Source organism: Lutjanus erythropterus, chromosome 7, assembly GCF_056507025.1.
Source record: "Lutjanus erythropterus isolate fLutEry1 chromosome 7, fLutEry1.hap2, whole genome shotgun sequence".
NCBI lineage: Eukaryota > Metazoa > Chordata > Actinopteri > Lutjaniformes > Lutjanidae > Lutjanus > Lutjanus erythropterus.
This window is the reverse complement of record NC_139323.1, coordinates 32,460,304-32,483,612: the sequence shown is the minus strand read 5'-3', so window position 1 is coordinate 32,483,612 and position 23,309 is coordinate 32,460,304. Positions and strand designations below refer to the sequence as shown.

Here is a 23,309-nt window from a genome sequence, read left to right as displayed (position 1 = left end):
ATGACTGTATGTGACTGTATATGAGGTATCTTATTTTTCAGTTATGCAAATAATGTTTACACCAGCCTCACATCAATCATATTTCAAGCTGCCACTTGTTGTAATCTGTTCGCTTGATGTTAAGAATGGCTTGGCGTGAGAATAAACAGCTTTACAGATTTTTTAGGCCTCCACTACAGTCTTCTCAGCTCGTCTTCGCCCTAACACCCCATGAGTGAGTGGGTGAGTGGGGAGACTCAAACGGCAGCCTCGGTCCCTCCCTCTCTGAAGCGTCCTGTTCTTAAAGTTGACATTGGCATTTCCATTAGCAGCAGCATCTTTTCGTCCTGTCAACATGGTCCGTCACCACAAGGTCCCGATCTGTTCACATACTCATCAGCCGTGTCATTCAAGAGGTCAAACTGAACATGGAAAGAAGGTTAGCCTTGAGGCAGCTGAAGACAATGTCAGACCTCACGTGAAAAAGTACATGTGCAGCTAATGCAGCAGTAGCAAGAAAGCTACTCAGGCAACTCAGCTATATAGCAACTTGATGCGCAGCTAACAAATACTATTTTTGCTCCTTGACCATAGGGGCAGGACTGCACATGACATGTAAATTGGGTCAAGGGTGTTTTTTTTAACTGATATATTCATATTTGCTATAGGATACTGAAGATGCAAACTGATGTATAGGTTAGAAAAAATATATGTCTATATTACACACATGCAATAACCTTTTATGTAGCTTTCAAGTTAAAAAAAAAAAAGTCCATCATTTTGCTAGTCACAGTACACTATGTATTAAGATATCAAGCTGAGTAAAATATTACATAAACCTGTATATTTGTGGCTTTGCCAGTGCATCAAAAAGAATGTACTGGCAATGTAAAGGACCAAAAGAGCAAATAGCAGAAAGGCACAGTGACTTGCCAGCAAACACAGTGAAGGAGTGCAAGTCCAACTAAATGTTTTCCTCTGCTAAAGCATATTATTTGCTCTTGAAATCACTAGTCCTACGTTGTCTTATGACAAAAAAAAGAGAGAATTTTATATTTACATTTTTTAATGATGGTTAGGGTCTATATTGGCTTCAAGACAGTACCCCTTACCCCCAGTATGCCCACTGGACTGATAGCCCATTTTTCCATTGCGCCGAAGGCCCATTGCTTTAAAAAAAAAAAAAAAAAAAAAAGATAATACAAATACTTACTAAATAACTAACTAGCCAACCAAACAACCAACAGCAGTCAATGACTGACTGTAGGGACAGTGTGTATTTTTGGAGCAATGGCCTTTGGTTTGTTGTTAGGATAAGGGACTGTCAGACAAATGGGCTTTCAGTCAAGTGGGACATTTTACAGACTATTGGAGTTTTTGAATAATGGGGCGTCAGAACAATGGGCAGTCCCCTAGGGACAGACAGTCACACTAAACCAGACAGCAGCAGCTATACAACAGACAGTCTCTGAACAACAAACCACATTAACTTTCCTGCAAAAGTCTCTTTCTTATCTCAATCACAAACATGAACACGTCATGTCCTGCCCCTTATACAACATGTAAATGTACCTGCAAATGTTACTTTGGCTTGATTGGATGTAAGTGTAGTTTTTACTCTTCAGCTGTCTGCCCGTGGCCACTGCACAGATTTGTTTCAAATAAATTGCAAAAACTGACAGGTGTGCTGGGATGAAAGAGTGAATTTCCACATTTCCCCAAATTCTTTTTAATTTCTTTAAACAAATTAATAATACATTAAAAAAATGTTATTTTGAGATAACTAAGTGAAACTATGTGAGAAATATGTAACAGATATTTCTCTTAAGAGCTGGTGGACACCAAAGACAGAGCTAAAAGAGAGTGAATATTGGACTTACATTCACCAAGTGGCCAGAGAGACGACTCCAAATAATGTTAATAAATCTGTGTCACTTGTTACTTAAGAGATGTCTCTTGAGTAATTTTACCAGACACTCCTCATGACACAAGACATTATACGACTGTTTTTACAAGCTACACAGTACTCATAAATTGACTTTGACCTGCAAAACCAGCAGGATGCCACCTTAAATGAATCAGCATTTTGTGAATTTCTCAACCAGTCATAACTAACATTAAAGCTGGAAACAGAATCACAAAATAATGAATATCGTTCATTGTTGTCTGTTGTATCTGTATTGAAAAACCTACATGTTTTGAGTGATAACTGCTTCCAATTTTGAATTTTGAATTTTACGGACTGTGCCTTTAACTGACCTAGAATTGCATGGTGGCACACTTCTCTGTCCAAACTGTTTGAAATGTTATACTGGACAGGAAGAGAGAGGGCTTGTTGGCAGAGTATCTGACCTTTCATAAATCTCATCATTGATATTCTGACTTATTTACGAGTGCGAGATGAAAGCGTACCAGCTTGCCATCAGCAGCAGGGTGTGTGCATGAGGGGGTATTTCACACTGTTTACCTTACTTTACCTTTGTCCTTCAGTGGGCACATGAAGGACACTCTAATGCCTCAGACCCACAGTTAAACAGCTATAAACTGTCAGGGATGATGGCTCAGAGTTACTAAACAAATAGAGGCCTGTATCCCCTAAAGCCTGCTCACTAGGCTGTGGCAGCCATGACACAGGAGGCCTCAGCTGGGAAAACATAAGTCTGAATAAGGTGGTGTTGTGGAAAATATGAAATACAGAGAGTTAACAGATGCAATGTGATGAGTTGTTTGTTCCACAACAATGTTGGTTGTCAGCGTAAAGTCAAGGTCTGTCAGCTTACCTGTACTGAACATGAATTTATGAGACATTAAATATAACTTGATCCCAACCTTGAGCTGTCCTCAGACTTCTGAATTCTTGGACGAAGCCAGAGGTTACAGAGTTTGACTGGTCACTTAGTCTGGCCTTAATTTACCTTTTACTGTAAAGCTAAATACAAGGAGTAGTTTGGTATTTTAGAAAAGGCAGTCATTTGCTTTTTATTTTTGAGAAAGAAATGAAAAGATCAATTACAACCCCATGTTTGTGCATTAAAACAGCAATAATCAATGTTTTCATGAAAACAATGTGTCAAAGGACACTGACAGGAGAAGTGAAAGGAGGCGCTTGTACTGATGAACCTACAGAGAATTATCAGTCTGATCTGAAACTCCCCCCAAACTTTATGGAGCTTTATAGTCTGTACATTTACTGGTTCATTTTCTCTCATATTGTCATTTTCAGCCACAACAGACAGCTGTTTTTCCAGTGAGAAAGCTCTAAAAACTCACTATGCATAACCTGCTCAGCTCCAAACAGCAGACAGACACAGTTAGCAACTAGCCAGTGATAACAGTAGAGCATTTTGCAGCTTAAGAGCCAAATATTAGACAGCGTAGACCAGTAGTTCCCAAACCGGAAGCAGGCCCCCTAGGGGGCATTGATGAGTCTTGCACCAGGTCAGCTATCCAAGGTTACCCCACCAATGACCTGAAAAAAACTTTGTGTTACGGGAAGAAAATTGTTTCCACTCTTTTGCTAGAAATAATAATTTTACAGACATTACAACTTGATTCCCATCTATTTCAACCTGATGAATGCAAGTTCAATTTTTACTCTCCTTTTAGCTTTGGTTTAGTCTCCTCTTACTCTTTAGCTGCTAGATGACCTACTTTCTTCACCGGCTTGTCTCTAACCTGGTGCTCGGCAGGTTGTGGACAGTGGGTTTATCATAGCTTGTTTGCTAAGAAAACAACAACTGGCTGCTGCTTCTAGAAATTTAGTTGATAAGAGTGCTGAGACTGACCCACAGAGGAAATGTAGAGCTGCAGAGCTGGGTGATAATTCTCCATTAGTTCATCACCTGATCACATTACACTGAGTCATTTGATGCACTGTCAATATAAAACATATTATTTAATGGAGCCTGAAATTAATCAAGTGCAATAAAGGTGAAATGTTAATACTGGGTGGGGTTGAGAGTTCAAGTCTTTGCATGTACATAATGTGTGTGGGAGCGGATATATATATATGACTAAATTATGCTGGATGCATGGTACCATGGGGAATAGTTCATGACATATCACCAGATACTACCTTAGCTGCATATTCACAATACTTTATGCATGACCCCAGAGTTAATGCCCTGTTTAGATGCAATTAAATAAGGTGTTACGTATTTGATACAGATTCTGGAGCGATTCAGCTGCCCAGTTTGACCCAACAGTGGGAGAACACTGTGTGCCAGTCCTTCAGTGTTTGCTCAGATTTCTCCAGCTATGAATTTAGCTAAGCATGTACAAATCCATTAAACGAGTTTGTAATTACATGCCCTTATTTGCAGTACTACATCTAATGTTGGTGTTACAGAATATATACTCTAGAAGGTATTTTGTGCCATCGGCATCCAGTGCCACCATGCTATATGTATATATATGTAATATATATCTACAGAGGATTATACAGCAAAGCACTGACTGGTCCAAGAACACACTAAACACTTATGCATGTGTGCAGTTTTCTCATCCGGTGAGGCAGGGGTTTGCAAAGTTTAGCTTCACTTTCAGCTAGAGACACGGTGTGCATTGCCAGTTATAGCAAGGTTTTTCACATCTGATGACCCCAGCAATTAGAAAGTTAACAAGTTGTCCTGTGACTTTGAGTGTGGCAAGCAGTAATGTGCACCATAGGCTGTAGGGAAATGCCATTACCCCAGTCATTTTGAATGAGGGTAGTTCCTGTAAGTTGCAGAGTTGGGGAACACAGGGGATGCTGAACAAAAAAACATAGCAGCCTTGCAGCAAAAGTTTCCAGGAGAGGCAAGAAAGATGCAACCCAGTAATCACGCTGCTGTGGCCAATCATGTAGGCTGGCGATCAGACTGGTCAAACTGCTCTACTGTCAGCCTGAAATATTGCTGACATTGGGTGCTTTGCAGGTGGTGTTCATGGACCAAATGATGATAATCTATCCAGCTGCTGCGTCTAGAGTGCAGTCTATGCTGCAAAACACTGTAGCAATACGGAGTGGTGGTAGCAAGAAAGTCAGTGAATCAGAGGAATACACCATTATTTTCTGACTGTTTCACAGCAGTTCTGCTCTAAGCACAAATAAATGTGGCTGCACCCCCACATACCGACGCATAACCCTTCGGTAATCTCAGCAACCCCTGATTTGGTGTGTGAACACAGGTTGAGTGTCCTATTAGAAAAAAAACGATGAACAATGTGGAGGTAATCAGAATCAGAATCAAATTTACTGCCCACTAAATTTACTGCCCACTTTCCTTCTCTCTGCTCTGACAGAGGAGCACTGGCGCCTATTTTGTAACTTGTCAGCAATATGAAGTAATAAAATACCAAAAATTAATCTTGCTTGTACATGTTGGTACTATTTCACAATAAAACTGCCCTTATTTATAAATGGTTATAATGAGGTTATTAATTAGGTTGTAAACACTTTCTAAATCCTCATCAAACTCTTACAACACATTAGATAGAAAGGGCAACAGTGACTCGTCGCTTGCCAAACAGTGAGTTCACATTTATCTGTGCTGTTAAGCCTCAGATCTCATTGCTTACTTTGTCTTCTCAATCAGCCAGCATTCAAGACTGTCAGCTTCATCACATATTTGTTAATAAGTTACTGCATGTAATCACCGTCAGCATATCTTAATAGTCAAAAAGTTTCATTTGGCATATTTGGATTCATACATGAAGTCTTTGGCAATATTATTTTCAGCATGGACCTTTTTATACTTCACAATGAGGCTTCCCTTTGTCAGTAAATGTTACTAAGATTAATTTGTAGTAAGCAGTGAATGGATCTTGTCCACGTTTATGTAAGAAACTTGTTATAACTTGTTTTATTAATGATTTATGTTTACAATCTATTAATACTCTGATTATGAAGAATAAAAATCATCCACAAGGGTAGTCTTATTTTAAAGTGGTACCCACTTCTCTTATACAGTAAATAATAGTTTAAAAACCAGTGTACACAGCAACTGTTGTCTTTGCAGGAAACTCTGAAACAGACACTGGTCACTAACTGGACCTCCTGGTTTACCAGTCTATTTATTTACCACTCCATCATCACTGGACTGTAACCAGGCAGCTGAACCATAAATGTGCTGCAGATTTCTAGACATGAGATCATGTCAGTGTATTGTATTGAACATCACCATCCTCTGTGAATATACCTCAGGTCAAGGCAAACATGGATGCCCTCAATTCTGTCATCTGAGGGAAGTGGCCTCTGCAGCCGACCGCCGTCACGGTCAGCTGCCGTGCCAGCCTCATTCTTTGCCCACACAGCTGTGACCTTCTCGGGGATCATCACGGAATCTGCCTTCCTGATTGAGATTCCAGGTAAGATTAAGTGCGGCCCCTGGAAATCTGTGTCAAGTGTACAGTGTGTCACCCATCAGCCTCAAAAGTGTGACTCTTTTGTTGTGCAGCTCTCGTGAAGTCAATGCCTGAAAGATTTACACTTCATGCGATGTCAGTGACCCTCCAAAAAATCGTGATATGATACATCTTTAAAACTCAACCGCAACCATACCAGACGGTTTACGCAGAATATTAGGCTGAAAATACCTTGCAGTAAACGCCGCTCTTAAAATTGACCTGACTGTTTGCTGCATGTCACCCATTGTGTCTACTTCATGACTTGTCTGGGAACTGAGTTGCATGGACTGGTTGCACAGTGTGTGATAACAAGATTTGTTTGTTTAACGAGACTATTCTTATTATAAATTTATTATCTGACACCTGGGGGCCTTTAGAAAGTTTGAAGGAAGATAAGAGAAAAATGCTAAAAAACAAACAAACAAAAAAGAACCAAAACAAACAAAAAAATCTAATATAAAAATCTAATTTATAGTATTATGTGTATTGTTATGAAATGTAATTTCTAATGTATATATTAGCCTAGATGGGACTGTGATCACTTGAATACTACTTTTAAAAACACCTTACACAAAGGGGGTCCTAGCCATATGCTAATGCTATTTGGGGGGCACTGGCATGTACTGGCATTGGCAAAGATTTTTTATTTATTTATTTTTTTGTACTTATAGTTATAACAGGTCTGTTTCGGTCTACATTTTAACACCTATATCCCTTTTCCATACTCAAGTGCTGGCTTGGCTTGACTCAGTTTGACAGCAGCCCAGCATGGCAGGTATTTGCATTTCCATTATAACGGGGCTCCCCACTTAAAAGTGCGTCTTTTGACTAAAGACAAACTTGTGTGAGTGGCTAAAATGGTGGATAAACAAATTATTTTTATCCCATTCCATCCAACTTTTCAAAATGAAGGCCCCCTATGATTTTATATTTGGAAGATTTTATCATAAAGCAGCAAAATCAGGATCTGTTGGATTTTTATCAGCGGGCATGAAACAGTAAATAGGCAGATACACAAGTACACATGACCACAAAGGAGAGAAACTAAATTTCAAACCACAGAGATTAACTTCTAAAGCAAGGGCTGAACACAGACACTTCTAGAAAATTCTTTCTCTCTGCTCTCCTGTACAAATATAAGTTGAGTCTTGCAATGCTCGCTTGTTTAAAGGGGAAAAGGGGGATTGTCACGGGTGGGCTGCTCTCGATGAGACATCACTACAGTTCGCTTGGAGGCAGAGAGAAGGTCCATCTCGGATGTGACTCAGCACAGCTTGGCACGTTAAAAGTGGTAATGGAAATGCAAATCAGCCAAAAGTGACAATGAAAAGCACCATTAGTTTTCAACTAAATTTGTCTCCATCCACACAATAAATTCAACCTTAAATGTAACAGACTGACTATCATGTCAGGAAAACTTTGTGCTTCACAAATTGTTTGTTGTCGTTAGTCATGGTTTGGTAGGTTGGTACTGTATGTATATGAATAACAGATGTTTTGTGGCTGCGTGGTAAAAGCAGACATGCTGCTTCTTGAGCAACCCTGTTTAAATCAGGCTATGGGTAGACAGGCAGGTGGTGGTGGTCATGTCAGCCAGCAGCTGTCTAACTGTGATATGTTTAACTCTGTTACGTTAAACTATGTTTCGTTGTTTTTATTAGTCTGATCAAGACTATGGTATCCACAGATACTGATCGACAGATACCATTCTCTTCCAGTCATTATTCACTATGCTGCTTATAAGGTCTGAGTATTGCTAATCTTATCAGTGTTCATGTAGCTGCAAATTGACTTTCTTTTGGCATTTTTACATACAGAAAAAAATACAATATAGATTTCATTACAATACATATATTCCCTGTGACATACACAAAGTGTGACAGAGCTCTGTGTGTCACATTTTCTGTGGCAAACACCACTGTTGTCACAAGATAATCTAATTGAGTGTGGGCTAAATATAGCACAAGTGGAATACAAACATTTGGTCCGGGGCGACACTCTTGGACCGATGTAAAGCACTGTTAAACCCTACAGCAACAGGCACCGGTGTTACCAATTAGCACAGAGAGGGAAGGTAGAGGGACAAGAGGGCGACAGAGGAGCGAGGAAGGATTCAGTGTCAAGACCAAAGACTAAAGATTGAGCTCACTAATGGGAAGGTCAGGACAACAACAGATGATGATGATAAATACAATAGACGATAATGAGACAATCCTGTGAAAAGCTGGTGCATTGGATAAACTTGTGTTTCACTTCAAAATGTTTTTTATTGTTGATCAATTCTGAAACTAGCAGCTAATCCAACAAACCAACACTGTGCAACTGTTTTACCTTAAAATAACAGCTTCAAAATGATTTTAATGCAAAACTGTAATGTTGGTGGAGTGGGTACAGCACTACCCTGTGCCACACACCACCAACTATAGATCTTCAGCTAGATTCAGGAAGACAATGTATTGTCAATGAGTATGACAATACCTCGGTGTCGATTCCATATGTATTGTGATTCTTCAAGTACTGTGATTCAGTGTTACATTTTATTGCGATTTTTGTAGGGAAAAAAGTTGAATCATACACTTCTGGAGACCATGTATCATGAGTTCTATTACGAAAAACACCTTACACCTTAAAAAGCCTTCTTTCTGCAGCATCATTGCTATGCTGCATACAAAAAAAATACTTCTTAGAATAACCGGCTACATTTAGCTCCTCCTGCTCATCAAGCCGGTGCCATAAAAATAATAAATAAAATGAATAAAGCCCAAGAAAACTGCACTCAACACAAATGTGAGCCTTTCAATTAATATCTTTCACATTAAATTGAACTTGAACACTGTCCTTTTAAAACCTTGGATTTGACTGCATATAAGTGGTTAATATAATGTACAACAGAATGAATAAGTATATACTTTTTGAAGTAAAGTGCTACATTTAAGTGTTCCTAGTTATCAAGTAGTGAACAATAAAATATACAAAATATAAATATATGTGCTGCCCGCTCTTGGCAGATGTCTCTTCTAAGTAGTAGATGTGTTTCCCACTGGGAAATCTGAGTTTTGATCCTGATATTAAGATAAAGTTAAGATAAAAATGAAGGCATAGTTCAAAGATGGGTGTGGTAAGAGCAATGGCGCCAGAAGTATGGGGGTAAAACAAAGACATGGGTCCACTGCCCCCCCCAAATGTGAACCCCCTAATCCATACACATTTTAAACTGCAGATCACTGTATCCCAGTTGGGCGGCATGGTGGTGCAGTGGTTAGCACTGCTGCCTCACAGCAAGAAGGTCCTGAGTTCAAATTCCCCAGCTGGCTGGGGTAGGGCCTTTCTGTGCGGAGCTTGCATGTTCTCCCTGTGTCTGCGTGGGTTCTCTGGCTTACTTCCACAGTCCAAAGACATGCATGTTAGGTTAATTGGTGACTCTAAATTGCCCGTAGGTGTGAATGTGAGTGTGAGTGGTTGTCTGTCTCTATGTCTTAGCCCTGCAATAAATTGGTGACTTGTCCAGGGTGTGCCCTGCCTCTCGCCCAATGTCAGATGGGATAGGCTCCAGCCCCCCGCGACCATTCGGGAATAAGCAGTTACAGAAAATGAATGAATGAATGTATCCCAGTTTCAGTCATTCCTGTCTGCTCAAACATATTAATTTCACCCGTGTGTCTAATTAGTGTGTGTATGTGCGCTAAAAATCTCAACCATAGAAGTATTTTGCCAAGTGTTTATATGCCTGTCTGTCAGTCTGTATGCAGAAGGATTTTGTCACTGCCATAGCATCATAACTAAACAATTTAGCAGCTAAAGAGCCAAAAAAATTCCCGCAAAGAGTTGGTGGAGACCTAGAGCCAAAAGGAGAGTGACTCTTGGACTTCAATGATTGCTCATGTTGCTCAGTGCCTGTGGGATGTGTAAATAAGCAAGTGTTTGCTAACAAGGTTGCCGTATCAATTTAAAAGGTAATGATATGTCACTGTTTCCACAGCTTGTTTCCACTGCTTTCAAGTAGCCAAAAAAATAAAATAAACAAGGGGGATATCTTTTAAAGCCCCAGTCTGTATCTTTGCTCCTTGGTCATTTCGGCTCCCTGCCCCCCCACCCTGTATATCTCTCCCCCTCTCAGTCTATCATCCCTCCTCTTGCAGAGACACATGGCACTCTGGCATGCCAGTCATACCATTATAACAAGCCACATTCCCTGGAACACTTCCTCTGCTCTGTCCCCGGGTCCCAGAGCAGACTCACCCCCCTCCTCCTCCACCTCCTCTCACTCAACCTCTCTTCCCTCCCTCACCCCCCTGGTGCTTATCCCTGGGCGTCCGTGGCTCCCACTGCAGAGAGCCACAAGCAGCCAGAGCCTCCCATTGAGCTGTCTCTCCTGATCTGTCTGTCTGCCAGTCACATCGGATCGATTTGTCCTTGCTGTCTAGGGAGGAGGAGAGCATCCAGCACCAGGACCTAAATACATAAACCAGCGGAGGAAGAGAGGAAACCTGGAGAGACGGACTCCATCACACCCATGAGAGACATGGGAGGAAAGGAGAAGAAGGTTTTGGTGATTGCCAATTTGCCCAACTACCAAGGGTGAGTCCTCTGAGGTTCTACTTTTACCATAGAAGCATACCACAGAAGTAGAAAAAGTACAAGAAACAATTTTATGACTATATTTTCGCTGTCCCTAATTGGAATTGTTAAAGTGACACTTTTGACCTGCTCCTACTAACTATTTGTGCTGTTCTTCAGAAATGCAAAACAATTTTAAACTTGCATAATGACCATGTTTTGAATTCTAACACCTCTTTTCCTGTGATATCAATTACACCCAGTGCAAGGTGCCACTTGTCAAGTTACTCAGCCTGCACACTGCTTTATTTAGCGTACATTTTCTCTGGGTTTGATTTGAAATAATTCTGGACAAAAGACCTTTTCTTCTCATGTTTCTAAAATATGATGGGTTTAAAGACAAAACAAAATAACATTAAATATTTATTTTGGTATTATAATCTGGAAACTCCTCAAATAAGAGACCTCCTATATCACACTGGTAGGGCTGCGTCATGTAGATTAATGTGCACTTGCTCAACAAACAGAACAAAAATAATAATCTACTTTTATCAATTAAAAAGTAAAAGAGTATGAGAAACATTTAATATATTCTAGGTTACTGAGTCAGTGTTGATTCATACATAATTTTGGTACAAATGCAACTCTATCTGCTGTGGACCAAAATAAGAGCTCTGCTTTGTTCTTGGCGAAATGGAAAAGTACATTGAGTGGAAGTTCTACAGTTACACTCTTCTGCAAAGGTTGCTGAGTTGTTGTCAGTGTGACGGATTGGGGGGCACAAGATACATCTGTTAGGGCACAAATAACACGTACATATATATGCATGCTGCAAAGCTTGCGTGCATATATATGTGTATATGTTTATGAGAAGCGTGTACTAAGTTACTAAATCCATATATGCTATGTGTATGTGTTTGTTTGTATCTTTGTGGTATATGGCACTTACAGCAGAAGTTCAGGGTTGCCCGGGTTCATTATCAATTTGGCCCAGCCCTACGAGAACATCCTCTGTCCAACTATTCGCATCGGACACTCCAGAGACCAACGGTGATGATATGTTGATCACGGCTTGGCTTTAAAGCTGTGGCGAGCTGGCAGGCTGGAAAAGAGGGAATGCTGAGTTTAGACTGAGAAACATAAACCTGTTGATCACTTGATATTATCGTGTCAGGCAGTCAACATGTTTAATTTGATGCCCATTAATTTGAAAAGTAGTTGCTGTCACTTGAGTATCCTTGCTAATGAAGGAGTGCGGACTAGGAACTATGTTCAGTATTTTTTCCTTTTTCTGTTTTTCTGGCACTCAAGGCTGCAGTTGAACATTGTGTCCTTTAACAGAGGGAAGTTGGAAATCTACACTTGAAGCTTTAGAAGCATTGTGACTTCACATGTACAACGTGTTTACTGTCATTTAGTGACTTTTGTTTTTGATATTTGACCTTTGACATGTGCTTGCTCTGCCCAAGTTGAGACAAAAGACATATTTGGTTGGATGATAATGTTCTGTACTATTCCGTTCTCTTCTTCACATGCGCACACACACACTCAGAGACACCTCCCCCACATTCCTATGGTTTATAGGCTTTGATGGCTGTTTCCATGCCACTACTAAACCAGGACAGCAGAGGCCCCTGAGAGAGCGATAGCACCCTGGGGTGAAGATGAGGCCACCCCTCCTACTCAGGCCGTCTGGGACTAGACCCTCTGTCCTGGCCTGGTACTTAAAAAAGGCCCCTAATCTGTCCTGTTACTGTTTCTGTACCACACTCACATGTAACAAACAAAGCCTAGCAGGGTTAGGACTTGAATTGCTTTAACATGTTTACATAAGTATGTATTATGTACATGAATGTATGCACATGGGCACACAACACTATCAAACGTGTATGCCGCAGACTCTGCGTCTCCCGTCGCCACTTAATATTATCTTTCCTGAGAGTGACAGCTTTGTCTGTTTACCTAGCAGCAGATAAACAAAGCAGAAGCTGATGATTTCTGGATTTTAATTTTGGAATGTGCTACATGAAATTTTGATTGGGCAGAACTAGCTCACGCTGACTCACTGTGCAATTTTCAAGCTTGGCTTGTTATTCTACACCAGGGGCCTCATTACAGAAACTTCCTAAATCTGAAATCCTATCTTGTCTTAGTTTAGGATGACATTTAGAGTTTTTGGTATTACAGAAACATGTTTCCTAAGTCCTATCTTATCTAAGTACAGGAATTTAACTATCCAAACTGTCCAAACTGAAGAATTAGGAATTAGGAAGTTAGGACGGTATAGACCCTGTCCTAAATTCAAAGTGACTGCCAAAAATGGCAGCAGCACTGTTGTTGGTTCTACATGGGAATGACAGTGAAGGTGGGAACAACATGAACACAGAAAAATTATGACTGAAAGGCTAAGCACGTAACTATTCATTAAGTGTCCCAGGCCATACACTAATTGGTATATTGACTGCAAAGACAATAAATTTTGACTTTTATTGATGTGCTTCATATTTATCCTGGGTCAATGACAGGACACAGCCAGGAGTCTAGAGGTTACTTCTGTATTAAGAAAATAGGATTTTTCCTATCCTGGAAACTTAAGATTGGACAAGCACTTAGCAATTAACTCTGTAATGGGGCCCAGGGTCAGATAAAGACTAAGAGATCCAATGCTGTGTCAGATAAAATGAAATAAATTATAGAACATTTCAAATATGGAGATACACTGTTCCTTGAATACAAAGCGTACAAAAATTATGTCAACATTTTCCTATGGTCACAAAGGATCAGTGTGTAAGATTAAGGGGGATCTATGTTGACAGAATATGACAGAAGTGGAATATCTATCAGTATTCATTATGTCAAACAAAAAGTGACACTCCTATTTTTAGGATTTATGCCTGACTCATATTTTTAGGGTAAAGGCACTCAAGAGCTGTGGTTCTCACCCTGAAGGTCAGGACCACCAAGGGGGTCATGAGATAATTTCTGGGGGTCAGATGGCTGTAGAGAATAAAAATAAAATAATAAATTGTGGAAAACAGGTCTCAGGGATGACAGCTCCTTAAAGACACTCAACGTAAGGGATACGCACTCAAAAATACACAAAATACAGCTGGTCTCAAGAAATATTACAGCCACCTCGCTAATGGTTAAAACTATAAACCGGCACAAAAATGACAACATAAACCTGAGACATTTTACCAGTGCCAGTGTGTGAAATACCCGCTGACAATTGGGGGTCCCCCCTTCCCAGTGCTAGAGTCTCAAGTCTCACACAGACTCATTTCACAATATGCAAGATGTGACTCTGTTTTTTTTTGTAACAGGGCCACTATGAATGAAAGCCTTAGCAGAGAAAACAGGTGTTCGATGGCAATAATGGACAAAACACATGAAGCACATGTATCCACATTTGTGAAAAATGTTTTGCAGTTTGAAAAATTATTAAAGGCTATTTTAATAACAGAGAGACCCCCTACATTTTGCCCTCCGCATTTAACCTTGACTCAGGTCCAAGAGTGACAAAAAAGAAATGTCAAACTTCTGTCAAAGAAAGAGTAAGGAAAACAGTGAACCTACCCACAAATCCAAAACTCTCTTATACACATTTTACCTTGTAAGCTACAAAGAGTTAACAACATAGACAAGAGGCATTAGTTAGGAATGAGCTGAAAGCAAAGCTGTCACTGCAAACAGCTGCTGATAATCAAGAAATAAGCCAACTGCTCTTTAAATGACAGTTTCTATTTCTACATGTGTTAAATACATAACATATAATGTGTTAATATGCAAAGGAGTTGATTGAAGGCAGCTTGCATAGTGCAAGGTCAGTTTCCCCTGCCTCCAGTCTTTGAGATAAGCTAGGGAAAAAGCAAATCTGAACCTGATTTGCATCTTGTTATCTAAGACAAGTTAGTTGTAAGTTGTTTTCCTTCAACAAAGTAGGCAATTCCAGGCCAATTAGGCTCATTATAGAGTGATGTTTTTGTTTTCATTTTTCACTATAGTGACAATCACACTTATGATGACACCTATTATGAACCCAGTACCATTTTGTGTCCTTTACGATACATAAAGATGAGTGACACAGAGGAGTGTGGTATCATCACCTGTTGCTTCCGTCTTTCATAGTGTCTCTGTTTTTAACACTCTCCATTGTCCCCAGCTTGTACCTTGTATAATTAGCCTGTTACAGTAAACCCACAGCTTTGATCCAGCATTTGGCCAAAGTCCTGAACATGTAGAAATAATTCTACAATACCAAAAACATCCTGATGGTGTCCCCTCTGATTAGCATTATTGTCATTATCAACACTTATTGTGCCTATGGATTTTTCTTATTCCTTTAACCCCCTTAGACAGCTAGCATAAATAGATTTTGTGATATCCAATACCCGTGAGCAGGTTTTATCAGTGATCTATCAGTGATTGCTCTCATCACTTTGCTCTTGTGGCACATTTGGCATTTTAGGGGGGACCTGAACGATGAACGCTCCCTCTTTTTCCTCTCGCTCTTTACTCATCTAAACATACAGTCGTCGACTCGCTTGGTCCTCAGGGTCTTCATGATTCATTGCTACTTTAAGAGGTATGAGACACACGCAGTTCTTCCTATCAGTTACATGGAAGGATTATGATGGAGAAGACAGATAGGAACCCCCTTGCCGATTTATAGAGGGGGATTACCGACGGCCGCCAAGCAAAGTAAACATACACAAACTACAGCATTGCTTGGACACTGACACACGTCTACTAGCACGCATGCACACATAAAACACAGCCACATACCATTCACAATACCCTTATGTAACGAGTGTTTAAAGCAACAACTGCAATGAGTCAAAGTGGCCACAATAGAAAGCAATCTATTTAGCTTTAACTCCCGTCTGCCTAGTAATGCAGCTACAGCCTAACAGTTTTTCACATAAGGAGGTTTTCCATTTCTGGTGACAGCGTGCCCCTTGACCCCCGCCCTGTACTACAGAGCACCCAAAATAAAGCACTTTAAAGTGAGTGACCCAGGGTCACCCAGCCTCCCAGGAGCACCAGGGCTCTCCAGGGTTATGAACCGACTCAGCTCCAGACGACACCGTCAAAACAGGCATCAGAGTTCTTGAAAGGCCTACTTCAAAACACCAGATGTAAAGCGACAGACAGGGTGGTGGTCAGAGTGTCTCACACTGAGCGGTTGAAGAAGTACTCATTTACTAGTAATCTATAACTTAGGGCTGGGAGGTATGACTTACAAATAACATTGTGGGGGTTTTTTTTACATTATATTGTGATTTACAATATATATCTTGATGTACATTTTCTCAAAAAATTTAAAATAACCATTAATTATCAGGTAGTGGAAACATGATGATCTGACAGAATATGATGCATAGCAAATATCGCAGTATTTTTGACCAAATACCTTGATATTGGTATTTGTATAATGGGGATTACTATTGCTTTATACAGAATATTAACACAATTAGATTTTTAATAAATTATCATCAGTAATATGCAATTATGACTAAGTGGGTAAAGGCAAATAATAGAACAGCTAGAACAGTCTGTTAAGTTCAGAAGACCAAATTACTTTCCTGTAATGCAGCCTTTCAAACCAGGAAGACAACATTTGATATAATGATATGCAAAATCTAAGATGACATCTAGTCTCAAATCACGCTATTGTCGCAGTCGCAAAGACACAAGCTTCTGTCACCCGACAACGTAAACAGGTTTGTCTGTTTAGGCAACTGGCTCAGTGCAAAGAAACAGAAGTACAGGAGGAGGGAGATGAGCGAGTGCTGATCAAGCTGAAACCAGGTAAAACTGACAAACGCTTGTCTGCTCCACAAAATGTTTGTCACTGCGCTGCATAATTGTAAGTCATGATGAAGAGTCCAGACACTGTCTCTCCTCTTCATATACTCGGTGTGTGCCTGTGTGCAGTTTGCTGTCTGCTGGGGTCTAAAACATCCTCACTGATGAACACTGTCAGAGTGACACTGATGTAAATGATCCTGCTGCCTTAATACAAAAACATGAATACTGCACACTGTTTAGTCATTATATAGACTGTGCTGAATAAAGGGGAAGATTTTTCTCTTCAGAGGACGATATTTTATTTAGGACATGAACTATTATTAACAATAATAATACTAAATAAATAAATCATTGGATATAAAAAAAATAAACTTTTCTTAAAAATATTGCTGGTTCTGTGGTGTCGGAATTTTAAATCTGAAGCCTGCAATTCCATAGACGCTTCAATTGACTTTTCTATTGAAGCCTTTAGTGCGTTTTGGCCTTAATGTATAATTGAGCAGGTCAGTATGTTCATCTGTGCCTGAAGGGTTTGGGATTGTCATGTTATTAGTTGAGCATATTTTTTATGCCAAATGCAGTGTCTGTGAGGGTTACTGGACAATATTTGTCATTGTTTTTGGTTAATATCACTTTAAGGTACATGTTTTGCAGCAAATTATGGTGTGTAGTATCAGTAAGAGTATGCATAAGCAATTTCAGTATTGATATTGGTATCAATAAAATCCTAACGATACCCATCCCTATAGAGGTATAAGATTTTTACTAAATAACATCAATATTTTGCAGGTTTACTATATTTCAGGGTCCAATGTAAAATCTTAATCTGTAAAATTGGCCAACTCCAGTCCTCAGATACATGTAGTGAAGTAACAGTATAAAGTTTTCCAAACCATAAATGCTCAAATAAAGTACCTGCAACTTAATACTGTACTGAAGTAAAACATGAGTATACTTTATATTTAGTTTGTACCTCGGGTTACAGTTGTCTAAAAACTGACTAAACTTTTGGCACTTTACAATGCACACTTTGTAATTAACTATTTTATGCCATGTTGGACTAGATAGGGACATTGGCAAATATATATTGTTCATGAATTAGAGTGTTTCTTGAGTCTGGTCACTTAAGCACAAATACCTACTTTTTTAATACCAGCAAATTATGATAAATGTGGAAATTAGTTGCTGAAAGTGTTTCAAGTGTAATCTGCAGGGTACATTAGGCCTCTCTTAAAATACTGAATCTGTCCAGAGAACGCAAATACCGATGTAAGACATTCTGCAAAAACTGTCTCATAATATGCTTCTGCCATGTGGAGTTGAATTATCATTGCAAAATCCCATAAAATTTTATGACCTTTCGCCATAATTTAACACCAGATTTTCAGCCTTTATCAAGAGATTTTTTTTCACAAGTTTACTTTAAGAATTCTAACATTATGAAAACATCCTGTCATGAATTGAAATGATCTTCTACCTTGAATTATGCATTAAAAAAAAAAAAAAAAAAAAAAAAAAAAGCTTTTAATTATCAATTTCAATGAATGATTTGTGTAAATGTATTTGCATAGTTGGTGCATCTGCAACCAAGACCCATTCCTTGTTCCTACTCATTAAAAAAAAAACAAATAAATAAAAATAAAAGTAAAAAATAATTATAGAATATGAAACTGTGACAAATAAATCACCGAATGTAAACAGGCCAACATAAGAAGCAGTGACAGGTGCATCCCTCCTTTGGTTTTAGCACTGGAGTTGAAATCCTACCCTGAGAATACCCCTGATGCTGAAGAACAGGCCTGGCTGCTACACACAGTCTGCATCAGGGGCTCACACACCACACTGAAACTACAGCCACTCTCTGACCTCTGTAATTGTCAAGCAAAGGCAGGACATTTACACCCTGAAGGTATAAATATCCCCAGTGATCTTCCATGACTCCCCCAGAGGCTCAACAGGTAGAGCGCAGCAGAAAGCCAGCTGTCACCAGCAGGCGTCAGGCTGGATTTCTCCACCACATCATCAGTCATCCCATTTGGATCTGAGATACTGCCGCTACTGCTGGACTACTGGAAGGCCGGATCAAAGCATATAGAGTGCACTGTTATGTCAACAGTGTTAGACACGTTTGGGCAACAGATTGGGCAAAAGATGTTGCTATACTGCTGCTTAGGCTATACTAATGCAACTTTTAATTTCACTGGTTGCATTTTAAGTAAAGGCAATGTTGCAAATGAGTAAACAGGACAGTTTTATGGCAGAGTTGGATTTACATGATTTTTTAGGTGTTTGATTCACTGTTTGCCAAATGTTAACACCCGCATGTTCAGAAGATTTACAGTCCCATTATACATATTATATTGATATTGTGCACTGTAAAAATGAAAAAGTTGAGAAAACTCAATATTTTAAGGCAACTTAACCAGCTAATGATGTTTTGTTGAGATAATTTGCATTTCTTCTTCAGATAAACTTGTATCTTTGAGTTTTAAAAGCAAAAATAATAATATTAAATAACATTTTCAGTTGCAACCATTTAATACTCAAGCACCCAAATAATGACAAGCTTCTCAGGTCACTGTGAATAATTTCTGAATACAATTTTTATACAATTTAAAAGTTTGACCTTGATTCAAAATTCAAAGTTTCTCAACTTTTTTTTTAATTTACGGTGTGATTACAGCTGCAACTAAAAATTGTTTTCCTTATTAGGTTTTTAAAATCATCTATTATTCTGCAAATTATTTTCTCTATTAATCGCTTGGTCTATGAAATGTCATAAAACAGTGAAAATGCCCTCAACAATGATGTGAAATACATGATTAACAGCAACATTTTGAGAGGTCTCTGGAAATATCTTTAAAAATAGATACCTGTTATTTCTTGTTTGCAGTGTGAGTAAAGATATCCTTTAAAAGCTTGGTATGTCTGGAAAAAGCAAAATATTTATTCAGAAATCTGAATACAGTTTCTGGAAATGCCTCCACGGGTTGTGTACAGTAGTTTAAAAAACTTTAAACCCTAACATTACTCTTTACAACCTTGAAAAGCAGGATTCAATTCTGAAAAGCTGAATCAGAGCAACAACGAAAACTTATGTAAAGGAGATTCCCCAATTACCACTGACCATATCAGTTTCCTCAAGTTTAAGTTGATGTCTTCAAATTGATTTTTTAAGTGCAATTAACAGTCCAAAACACAAAGATATTAGGTTTACTATCATAAACACAAGCAAAAGGGATGGGAACTAGATCATGTTTAGCTCTTTTTCTTAAAAAGTATCAAATGCATTTCAGCTTTAAATGCAATAAAGAAATAAGATGAAAAATATCAGGAGGGCTGCAATAGTTTTTCATTCAATATTTTATATTCACAAATGAATAAGCTGATAATTTAGTGTAAAGAATGTTGGAACATACTGAAACATGTCCATCATTATATTTCTGACCTTCTATCCTCATATGACCCTGCTCGCAGTTTAAGATCATCTGGCGGCAGGGGCCTTTAAACTGTTCCAGACACTCTCAGCTGAAGAGTAATGGGGACACAGCTTTTGCAATAAGAGCCCAGTGGCCCTGGACACCCTGCCCATTGATATACAGCAGGCTGAGTCAGTAGCTTCTTTTATCGTGCCGCCTTCCCTGATTTCATCTTATATAGTTTTTGTTGTGTTTATGGTTTTTATGTGCTTTCATCAGTATTTTTATACTTTATAATGCTTTTATGTGAGTCTATGTTATGTTTTATGTGGTCTTTACTTGGTATACGAAGCACTTGTTAACTTTGCTGAATAAACAAATATATCATTATTATCACTGATTTCCCAGAAATTTTGCCTGGTCAACCATTCACAACCCAAATATAGGTGGCTTGGTAGCTCAGATGGTAGACCATATGCTCTGAGGTCCTTCACCTGTGTGTCTTTGCCTGTTTTCTGTCAAGCAAGTGGCATTTTTTGCATCATATAAGACTGGATACAAGATTTCTTTGACCAACCACTTCAGCAGTAGATTTTATCCAAACTGCACACCTGCTGTGTTAATGGATTCATGGTGAGTATCAAGATATATTTTAAAGGATAAAAGTTAATAAAGGATGTTGTAATTTCAGGTCAGACAAGAAGACTCTGTGCAGTGAGCCTGTTTCTGGCAAGAAGAATGGAAAACTCCCATCATCTGCTGTACCACCACCGATACCCATGTCCCCCATTGTTGAAAAGATGGAGGGACTGAAAGCCATCCGCAACCGCAGCAACAGCCTCCGTCTGGGCCGACTGGCCTTCTACCGGCACCTGGAGAAGGTGGAGACCATGCGCTGCTTCTGGGAGCTCAAACATGTGGAGCTGGAGGGAGGAAAGCAGGTAACATGCACTGCCTTTATTCTCCTCACTGTTCTTACCGCTTAGAACCATTACATTCACTCCCTGAGAACTGAGCAGGTACACACTAGTTTTACATCTTCTTCAACACAGTATGATGGTTATTTTGTAAATTTTGATCTCACTAAGAGTAAAATAGATGATAAAGAGATTGTATTGTGTGGCAACCTTATGATTGACTAGTTGCTATGACAGCATTTCCTTGGGGTTTCAGTCAGATTTAATCAGGTTAGAATCACAGCAATTTATTCATGCTCCCCATCCCCTCTCATCAAAATATGGTAACATCTGACTCCAAGATGGCAGCAGACAAAATGCCAAATCGAGGCTTCAGAGTGATAGACTATTAACAAATAGGTGACGTCACAGTGGCTACACCATTCCACTATTTATCATGCAGTCTATGATATGGTTCCCTAAATATTTTACTAATCCCTTTATTTATTGACAGTTAAATATCAATTAATAAGCTACTGAATTAAAGAATACGCTAGACTTTTTAGGTCCATCACACAGCCGGTATTTATGTGAGTGACACTGCATAAGAATGATTTTGTAATAATGGTGTGCCCCTGATAGCAACTTTACTACCATTTGTTCAACCTGAGCCTCAATCAGCTGTCTGTGCAGACGGGAGGAAGAAGGGAACTGAAATAACCAACAACAAACACTATTCCGGTTATGTGCACCTGCTGGCTGGCACAACATGCCCAGACAGGTGGAACACTGTTCAACAAGCTCACTAGAGGGAGCTGCAGATCTTTGAATGTTTTTTATTGTCTGTTTAAACCTCCCCAACTCACTGCCTGTCACAGCCCGTCACCCACACACAGTCAAACACAGACTGAAATGAATGTCTGGCACTTGGTCAAACAGATCTAGTTGCCACAAGATGGCAGTCCTGGGCCAGTTTGCTTTGCATACTGTGGTCCCTGATAGGAGTTACTGCTAATGTCAGTTGCTATCAAGGGGAGATGTTAATTTCAGATACTTATGTTGTCTCAGCAACTCCAAAAATATTAATTACACTTGTAATGAAACCATTGAAAACACTCCAGAAACAATTCAGGCTCTTAATTGTTCAGATTAACTAAATAAAGGCAATCTGAAACTATCAAGATTAATTTCTGTTGTCAAAATATAAAGTTGTGTAAGTGCATCAACAGTGGCATGGATTCTTAAGATGTAGGGAACCAAATGTATTAAGTTTTCTTTTCTAAAGCAAGTTGCCTTTTTTGTAATAAGAAAATTTATCTTGTTGCCATTATTATAATTTCCACTTTTTGCGACCAGTTCACAAGTATATTGAAAATATATAACCTTATTTTATTATTGATTAATCTGACAATTATTTTAATGACTAATTGATTAATCATTTAGTCTGTAAAATGTCAAAAAATTGCGAAAATTATCATTACATTTTCTCAGGGCCCTATGTTACGTCTTCAAATTGCTGTGTTGTCCAAGCAGCAGTCCAAAACCCAAAGACTCTTCATTTGCTATCTTGAATGATGAAGAAAAACAGCATACAAAACATACAAAACAGCATACACTGAATGAAAGAATGAAACAGTTACCTCATTATCAAAATACAACAAAAAAGAAAAACTAAAAATATAAGTGTCAGGGCTACCTTAGAAATTCTAAGTAGAATGTACTTTTTGTTCCAGCATCGGCAAAATAACATCATATGAAATTGGTTCCAGTGAATGTAAATGTAAGTGTAAGGTGGTAGGGACCAAATTCAATACTACCCTCCATCATGGTTCTTCATGTTTTCATTGTTGTGGAAACAAACAGCAAACAGCAAGTTTCCATCATAGGCAAATTGGACTGCGATAACAGTTAAATTAGCACATCAATGGGAATTCCTATTATGTGTTAGCATTGAGCTAACAGACTAAGCTAGTTACTTTAATCAGAAAGAATGAATAAATAAATAAATTAAGATAACTGTTTCTTTCTCCCACCCCTTCTAATTCCTTTATGACTTTTTACAGTGTACTTGGCAACTAGTTTTCTTTTGATTGACTAATTGATTAATCAACTTGTGGTTGCATTTTTACTGATGTAAGACCTTTACACTGACATGAGAACCTGTCTCCATAGAGAGTCCAGGAGCTGTTTGAGCTACTGTAGGCTTTAACTGTAAATGGAGAAAAGTTGCAGAAAGTGTTTGAATTGTGAGGATTTCATC

At 38.9% G+C, this 23,309-nt stretch overlaps 2 protein-coding genes across 3 annotated transcripts in view; one reads left to right on the top strand and one right to left on the bottom strand.

The window, feature by feature from the left end:
* Positions 1-23,309, bottom strand: part of serpinb1 (serpin peptidase inhibitor, clade B (ovalbumin), member 1) — a 41,182-nt gene that overhangs the window by 11,008 nt on the left and 6,865 nt on the right. The window contains exon 1 of one of the 2 annotated variants that reach the window (XM_084723567.1): positions 1,860-1,910. The exons of the other annotated variant lie outside the window; for it this stretch is intronic. The gene's annotated coding sequence lies outside the window, so the exon portion shown is untranslated. Of the gene's footprint in view, positions 1-1,859; positions 1,911-23,309 lie in introns of those variants that run through there. 2 annotated transcript variants of the gene reach the window in all.
* Positions 10,686-23,309, top strand: part of mylk4b (myosin light chain kinase family, member 4b) — a 46,905-nt gene continuing 34,281 nt past the window's right edge. The window contains exons 1-2 of the mRNA XM_084723562.1: positions 10,686-10,944; positions 20,845-21,094. Of these exons, the coding sequence (XP_084579688.1) occupies positions 10,880-10,944; positions 20,845-21,094 (315 nt within the window). The 5' untranslated portion in view covers positions 10,686-10,879. The remainder of the gene's footprint in view (positions 10,945-20,844; positions 21,095-23,309) is intronic.